This window comes from Otolemur garnettii, unplaced genomic scaffold (assembly GCF_000181295.1).
Source record: "Otolemur garnettii isolate 467f Iridium unplaced genomic scaffold, OtoGar3 scaffold00002, whole genome shotgun sequence".
Classification (NCBI taxonomy): Eukaryota; Metazoa; Chordata; class Mammalia; order Primates; family Galagidae; genus Otolemur; species Otolemur garnettii.
In genome coordinates, this window is record NW_003852397.1 from 41017729 (window position 1) to 41026676 (window position 8948).

General features: G+C 37.4%; 1 protein-coding gene across 2 annotated transcripts in view; it reads left to right on the plus strand.

The window, feature by feature from the left end:
• Positions 1-8400, plus strand: part of NR1D2 (nuclear receptor subfamily 1 group D member 2) — a 34839-nt gene extending 26439 nt beyond the window's left edge. For both annotated transcript variants that reach the window (XM_003781745.1, XM_023513767.1), the window contains exon 8: positions 5037-8400. In XM_003781745.1, the coding sequence (XP_003781793.1) occupies positions 5037-5233 (197 nt within the window). In that variant the 3' untranslated portion in view covers positions 5234-8400. The remainder of the gene's footprint in view (positions 1-5036) is intronic.
• Positions 8401-8948: the final 548 nt, after the last annotated feature.

Sequence of the window (8948 nt, forward strand, 5' to 3'; positions counted from 1 at the left end):
CCCGCCACAATGCCTGACCATTTTTTTTGTTGTTGTTAGAATTGTCATTGTTGTTTTAGCTGGCCAAGGCCAGGTTCGAACCCACCAGCCTTGGTGTATGTGGCTGGCACACTACCCACTGAGCTACGGGCACTACCCAAATAGAAGTTTTTATTGAAAGTATTTGACTTCTATCCAGGAGGAATGGAATATACTTAGATTGATGAGGAGTATAGGTTTGGGAGTGAGATGAAGAACCAGCTGAGGAAGTAGAAGATAGATATGTCATAAATTAAACTATGCAAGTAGTAGGTAGCATTTAGTGCGGGGGTCCTCAAACTATGGCCGTGGGCCACATGTGGCCTGCCAAGGACATTTATCCAGCCCGCTGGGTGTTTTTGCCCCCGCTGCCTGTCCTGCTTAGCAGCCAACTCATCCTGGGCCCACAGTCCAGCCCTCCAGCAGTCTGAGGGACAGTGAACTGGCCCCCTGTTTAAAAAGTTTGAGGACCCCTGATAGTGTATCATTTAGAAGATGAATTTCCACTTTAGGATGTACATTCTAACATTACAGTCTCCAGAAGATTATTTACGAGCCAGCCAGATTTGTAGTTAGATTCTTTGGTCTTACAATCATAAAAGACCCATGCTTTTAGAAATTAAGGGTTCAGAAAAATTTAATATGATTTACATTTTTAAGATATGAGCATCCATTTCCCTGGAGTTCTGAGTTGTATAAAGATGTGTAGGCCCCTGCCTCTAACCCTAATACTCTGGGAGGCTGAGGCAGGTGGACTACTTGAGCTTAGAGTTTGAGAACAGCCTGAGGCAAGAGTGAGACCTCCCCTCTAAAAAACAGCTGGGCATTGTGGTTGGCACCTGTAGCCCTAGCTACTGGGGCTGCTGAGGTAAGAGGATCACTTGAACCCAAGAGTTTGAGGTTGCTGTGAAGTATGACGCCATATAGCACTCTACCGAGGGTGACAAAGTGAGACTGTCTCAAAAAAAAAGCATAGGCCATCTAAACACAAAATATTCACTGAAGGACCAGCTCAAATATGCTTCCCCAGTACCAGTTTTTTGTTTCTTTGGCTATCTAGATTATTTTGATTGTGAGGGTTACTGTTATTCTTACTGTTTTGTATTATACATTAATGATCCTGTGATTGAAACTAGTTACAGTCATGTGTCACTGAGTGACAGATGTGTTTTGAGAACAGAGCCATTAGGTGGTTTCATTGTTGTGTGAGCAGCACGGAGTAGATGGTATAGCCTGTTATGCCTGGGCTCTCTGGTATGGGGCTACCGACCTGTGTAGCTTGTTCCTGTTCTAGAAACAGTACACAATGATTTCTGTATCTAAATGTAACAGCTACAGTAAAAATACAGGATGAAAAATAAGAAATGGTACACTTGTATAGGGCACTTACCATGAATGGGCTTGCAGGACTTGTAGTTGTGTAGTTGTTGGGGTGAGTGAATGTGAAGGCCTCAGACATTACTGTAGACTTATGAACACTGTACGCTTGCTATGCTAAATTTATTAATTTTCTTTTTCTTTCTTTAATAATAAATTAATCTTAGGTTAATTGTAACTTTATAAACTTTAAAAAATTTTAAAACTTTTTGACTCTTTGGTAACACTTAGGTTAAATACATTGTGCAGCTGTACAAAATTATTTTCCTTCCTTATAACCTTATTCTATGATTCTTTTCCTATTCAAAACATTATTTATTTTTATTATTTTTTTTGAGACGGGGTCTCACTTTGTCATCCTGGCTAGCGTGCTGTGGAGTCATAGCTCACAGCCACCTCAAACTCTTGGGCTCAGGTGATCCTCTTGCCTCAGCCTCCTGAGAACATTTTTTATTTTTTTTAACTGTTTAAACTTTTAAGACACACACAGTAGTAGGCCATGCAGGGTCAGAATCACCAGTATCACTCCTTCCACCTCTGCATCTTGGTCTCATGGAAGTCCTTCAGGGGTGATAACGTGTGGAGCTGTCATCTCCCATGATAACAGTGCTGCCTTCTGGATATCTCCTGAGGGACCTGAGACTGCTTTACAGTTAACTTTTTGTTTGTTTGTTTCTGAATAAGTAGGAGAAGTATACCGTAAAATAATAAAATGTGTAGGATAGTAGATCAGTACTTACACCAATAACAGTAGTTTGTCTTCATTATTGTCATGTACTATTTATAATTGTACTTGCTAGACTTTATATGACTGGCAGCACAGGCGGTTGTTTATACCAGCATCGCCACAGACATGCAGTGTGTTGCACTATGATGTTACAATGACTACAGCATCACTAGGCAGTAGGAATCTTTGAGCTCTGTGATAATTTCATGGTAGCACCACTGTGTTTACAGTCTGTTGCTGACTGAAACATCATTATGTGGCACATGGCTGTGCTTTTTTCTGCCAAAATGTAAGCTTCTTAAAGGAAAGGATTTTGATTTGTTTTGTTCACTGCTGATTTCCTGGCACCTAGAAGAGTAACTAGCATGTACATTCAATAAGTGGTGAATGATTTAATGAAGTGCAGGGATGTGTAAAAGTTACTTGAATATCAAAGGCAAGAGCGACTATTCAAAGAATTACTGAAGGCTTTAATTTTTTTTTTAAAATGTCCCTTGAGTCATAAAGGATTTAATTATTTTTGCAAAGGTAACCCTTAGAATTGGCTAAAGTTAAATGTAAAGAGACCGGGTGTGGTGGCTCACTCCTGTAATCCTAGCACTTTGGGAGGCTGAGGCTAGAGGATCCCTTGAGGCCAGGAGTTCATTTTTTTCTGCATTTAGAGTTAATCTAACTTTCCTTCATTGCCATTAAATTTTAGTCTTAGTTCTAAGTATTTGTACTGCAAGTGGTTTTTTTTTGAGTCACTACTTGTAATGGAAGACCTCTTCAACTACAAGTACAACTTCACAACTGGGGGCTCTTGAATGTTTCTTGTGCCCTCTATTGTAAAGAGGGGAAATAGGCCTTGCAGCTGAAAAAGGCTTTATAGCTAAAAAAGGCCTTGTAGCTGAAAAAAAGTCTGTGGGCAAACTGCTGAGGTTTGGCTAATTTAAATATAACTTTATTGCGGGTAATGCCAAATTACTTAATTTGTTGACATATTGTATGACTTAATAAACAGTATGCTAAATAAAAGTGAATATAGGGTAGTATAACTAGTATAATACAGTTGCATAGTATTAGCTATCTGTTATTGTATAACAAATTATCGTAAAACTTAGTGAGTTAAAAATGGAAACATTTACTATCTTGCAGTTTTTGAGGGTTGGGGTATGATATGTGCCTCTGGCTTAGGGTTTCTTAGAAGATTGTAGTCAAGGCTCTGTACCTGTAGCTCAGCGGCTAGGGTGCAAGCCACATACACTGGAGCGGGCGGGTTCCAACCTAGCCTGGGCCTGCCAAGTAACAATGACAACTACAACCAAAAAATAGCCGGGCGTTGTGGCGGGTGCCTATAGTCCCAGCTACTTGGGAGGCAGGAGATGAGAGAATCGCTTAAGCCCAAGAGTTTGAGGTTGCTGTGAGCTGTGATGCCATGGCACTGTACCTGAGGGCGACATAGTGAGACTCTGTCTAAAAAAAAAAAAATTGTAGTCAATCTGTAGACAGAGTTGTGGTCTCATATGAAGGCTTGAGTAGGGAAAGATCTGCTTTCAGGCTTATGTGCTTATTGGCAAAGTTCAGTTTCTTGCAAGCTGTTGGACTAAGCATCTCAGTTCCTTGCAAAATATTGTCTGGAGACCACTCTCAGGTTCTTATGTGGGCCTTTAGGTAGGGCAGCTCATAACATGGCAGCTGGCTTTTCTTAGCGTGAGTGAGTGACAGAGGCCACAGCTTTTTGTACCTAATCTCAGAAATCTGACATCTTATCACTTCTGCCATTTTATTTTCATTAGAAGTGGGCAAACTACAGAGGTTTGGCTAGTTTTAAGATACTTTATTGCTGGTAATGCCAAGTTGTTAACATGTTGTATGACAGGAGTGGGTGTAGCCAACTAGAGAGGGGGGGCATATGCAAGGGTGTGCATACCAGGATGAGAGGATCATGGAGGCTTCTGTGGAGGCTGCCTGCCATGCATGCATGGTGACATACAAAGGGGCATATATTCCACGTAGTAAAAATATATACGCATTATTTTACCAATTAGAAGCAGTTGAAATCAGCAGATGACATTAAGTTTTAAAAATCAGAGCCTCTGATTTTTTGTTTTAGAACCTGGAATATTTTGTGAATAAAAATTCTTAAGCAGTAAGAAGTTTGATTTATCAAATGTACTGTATGATATATACATATTGTGTTTTATTTTTATTTATTTATATTTTTTGAGACAGAGTCTCAAGTTGTCACCCTGAGTAGAGTGTTGTGGCGTCACAATTCATAGCAACCTCAAACTCTTGGGCTTAAGAGATTCTCTTGCCTTAGCCACCACCAACGCCTGGCTATTTTTGTTGTTGTTGTTTTGTTGTTGTTGTTGGGATTATCGTCGTCGTTTTAGCTGGCCCAGACCGGGTTCGAACCTGCCAGCCTCAGTATATGTGGCCAGCACCCTACCCACTGAGCTATGGACACTGCCATTGTGTTTTTTTTTTTTTTTTTTTTTTGAGACAGAGTCTCACTTTGTTGCCCTTGGTAGAGTGCTGTGGTGTCACAGCTCATAGCAACCTCTAGCTCTTGGGTTTAGGTGATTCTCTTGCCTCAGCCTCCTGAGTAGCTGGAACTATAGGTGCCCACCACAATGCTTGGCTATTTTTTGTTATAGTTTGGCCGGGGCTGGGTTTGAACCCGCCACCCTTGGTATATGGGACTGGCGCCCTACTCACTGAACCACTGGTGCTGCCCAAATATGTTTTATAATATACTAGATAGCTGGAAAAGTTGCCAGTCACTTTTTAAGTTTGTCAGTTATTCTTTGCCTTTGTTTGAATGTGTATAACCTTGTTTTGAATTCATTAGAGAGATTTATGAACAAGAATTATATTTAATGCTAATAATATGTCCTCTCCTTTATATTTCCTTAATCTTTCTCATCAGATCGTTCTGGAATAGAAAACGTCAACTCCGTGGAGGCTTTGCAGGAAACCCTCATCCGTGCCCTAAGGACCTTAATAATGAAAAACCATCCAAATGAGGCCTCTATTTTTACAAAACTACTTCTAAAGTTACCAGATCTTCGATCTTTAAACAACATGCACTCTGAGGAGCTCTTGGCCTTTAAAGTTCACCCTTAAGGCCTTTGTTTATTTAAACATGAACTGATGCTAACTGTACATTTTGTGCTAAAATGCTTATTTATATGTGTATACCTTATGTGGAGATAGAAAAGACCTTTAAGACAATACAAGATTGTAGACTATCTCTGTAATCATGCCGTAGCTGTTTGGATTGAGAGCTCTTCAGCCATGATTAGACGTTGACTGCATCTCCCCAATAGACCAATCAGCTGTGTCGCACTTAAACTGGAGAAGTTACACTGAATTATAATCACACTGAATGTTAGACTTTTTCATCTGCCAAACCAAAAACCATTTTGATCTCCCTGTGGTATAACTATAACGCACAATCGCAAGTATATGAGGACTTAGAAATTAATTCTTTGTAGTAGAAATTCTGTTGAATGATGGAAATCTTGTTACCACCACAAGACCATTTAGTTCGATAATTGGAAACTTAAGGAGTTAGGAGAGCTCCATGTCTGTATTTTACTCCACCACTGTTAAAGTGTATGATCCTGGGCAGGTTACTTGGTTGTGGAAAATGAGAATCGATAATAGTACCAATGCCCCTCACAGAGATACTAAAAAATGTTTGTAAAGCATATTTACCTCTTGGGAGATAGGCACTATGTAAATAAGGTAAAATTTTTGTTATAATTATTCATAATAACATTCTTATTTCTAAGCATTTCTAGGAAATCATTTCACAGTCCACACCAACCATATATTATCAGGATTCCTGCATATGTGTGGAGTATCCTCCTGATACACACATATTCAAAGTTTATGGGTACATCAGATACATAGTATGTGTACATAATATGTATGTGAATATAGTTAAATATATTTCTTCACAATATTTTAAACTGTGAAGAACTTTATCATACAATAAACTTAAAAAAGAGGTGTCAAAAGACCCAAATTAGGTGCATTATACCTGTTGATGATGATATAACCATTGCTTTAAAATGTTTAGACAGTAGAATATTGAACTTATGCTCTATTTTTGTTTATTTAAGCAACACTTAATGTAAAAGTGCAACAGGCAGTTAAGCCCCAATTTAAAAAAGTATGTATTTTAGAGTTCATCTTTGGTAAAATCTTTGGTTCAAGGTACTAGTCGTTTAAAAGTTCATTTATATATTCTTTTTTTGTGCTAAAAAAGATTGCATTGCTGTCTTTTATACACATGCTGCAGCTTGATGCTAAAGAATTTTGATTCTTTCTGGAAAACTAATGTTTAAGGAAACTGTGTTTAATATGATGGCATGTGGGCGCGCGCGTGTGTGGTTCTGAGTCCACTTCTTTTTTTCCTAAGTAACACTACAGGGATTTTGTCAAATTAGATTTAATCTATAATTTGAAAAATCATTTAGTGCGTGACCTACAGGCTTAGAAATGGTATAGTCAAAGACATTTCATCCACATTTCTAATAGTGGGTTTCATTAAGTAAATAAGATCAGCCTCTGTATATGGCAGTAGGAGAAATAACCAAAGTTGGGGATTTTATGTATGTTTTTCCCTGGAAAATAGCAATTAATTCGATTTTCTTGTTAAAGGTTGCCTTCTATAAAATGTTTGGATTATATAAAATTGCAAAAATAAGAGTCTGCTTGGCTGCACTAAGCCTGTTACTTTCATGACGTGTGAACAGAATGCCTTATTTTGTAACCTTGTTTAACTCGTTGCTACTGGGACTTGAATTTCTGTGGCACTAGTTAAGTAAGTTAAAAAAAAAATTAAGCCCTCTCGTTATTAAAGAGGAAAGGCAATGGTGATGTCTGTAATACATTATAAACCATAATTGTGATTTACCTTGGTAGGTATGACTTTTATGGGATATACGGTATAGTTTTTGTGAATTCTTTACATGATAGCATTATCTTTTTATAATTTTTTTTCCTAAGATAAACAAATGCATAGTTTTCTTCTATGGGGGATAGAAACAGCTTTTTGAAGTAATATTGAAAACCCCAAAGATCATGTTAATTATTAATTTTTGCCTTTTGCATAAGCCTCTTTATAATAACATGTATCTTTAAAACAATTAAGTCATTAGGAATGTGTAATCAGAACTGTTAGTATTGCTTATAAAACTTTAGTTAGGTTCAATATATACATGTATACATACATCTCTATATAGATATATAGATTTGCATTTTGTCTTATAAAATTTTATTTGAATGAATTCTTCCTGTAGGTAATGGGAAAAAAAATTAACAGTTCATATGCCCCTCATAGCATTTCTATATTTGAAAATAGCCCATTATGAAATTTCTGATTCTAAAATTAAACCAGCAGCCTATTACAAGCACATTCTTTGAGTCATTGGTTATAAATCTACTACATGCAGAGAAGACAACCAATTTAGGAAACTTCTGAGTTGGTGGGACACTGTTGATTGATTAATGTACTGTACGAATTAAGTGATGCTTTAACTCTGATTTTATATTTTAAAGTTAAAATGTGGGCATTATGTCAGCAAACTTCAGGGCATTATGTCAGCAAGCTAAAACATTTTTTTCCTGTGCTTTTTAACGTATCTCTTTACGTGATCTGAGAGAGGATTCAGGCTTTTTAAAAGAAATAGCTGAGGGAAAGGGGAACCATCTTGGGATGAATCTTAACCTTATGTTGATGGTTTAATTACAGATCAAAAATTAGAAGGAAATTTCAGTGGATTTAAGTGTATAGCTTTCCTATCTACATTTCAAGAAATTACCATTGTAACTTGATAAGAGATGATTTATTTTATGTAAACATCATTGCAAAGCAAGGTGTAGAAGCTCAGCTAGATTTATTCCTGTGCACGAGAGTAAATACCTATCTCAATTCTTTTCTTTTCCAATATAAAGTTTGCTGAATGTACAAGAAGAGTTTATCACTTAGGATATAGAATTTTTTTAGGGGTTGGGGGAGGGGCTCTGACAGGAAATTGTTACCGATAAACAAAGATTGACTTGATTTCATCCAAAAGATAAAACTTGAAGTTATTCTTGAACTAACATGGAAAAATAAAATGGCTATTGTTTTAAAAAAATGATAAGTACATTGTTGATAGGATATGAAGTTAAGTTTATTTTCTATAAACTGTAATTGAAGAGAACATGGATAATACTTCATGTTTCTGAGAAGTAATCTGTACATGGGGGGAGGGACAATAAATATTATTTCTAACCAAGTGTGGTGGTGTTCGGTGTCTGTCTGGATGTTTTTGTAAGACTAACTTAACTACAAGTTATCTTTCCCCTGAGCATCTCTCTTATGTAAAACTCTGAGTTTGTTTAGAGATTCCAGCAAGGACTGTTGCTGTTTTATAATGTTCTATAATGCCAACTGAATAATCGTTTGTTGTGTATAACCAGGTAATCTTTCTGGGCCGGAGATGGTGAGAGGGGGACCAACAGGATACTTGATTTAGACCTGGCCATGAATGGGGTGAGGCCCTGTAGCAAGATCACCCCCTTTTCCCTTTCCTAGTGATTGTATCCACACTAGCAAAGTAAAGAGAGTTACTTAAATCTGCATTACGGGCAGTGTTTCTTAGAGCAGTGATGGCAACTACTTTTCTGTGAATATTAATTGATCTTAGGTGGGAAAAATGGGCTCCTTGATTAAATAAAGTTGGAAGTGCTGGGTTAAATAAGGTTAGAGAGATATTTTTATGTGAGTCCTCTTCTCTACCTTATGTGCATCATGAATTCTTTAAGGAAGGGTTCAGTGGGTATC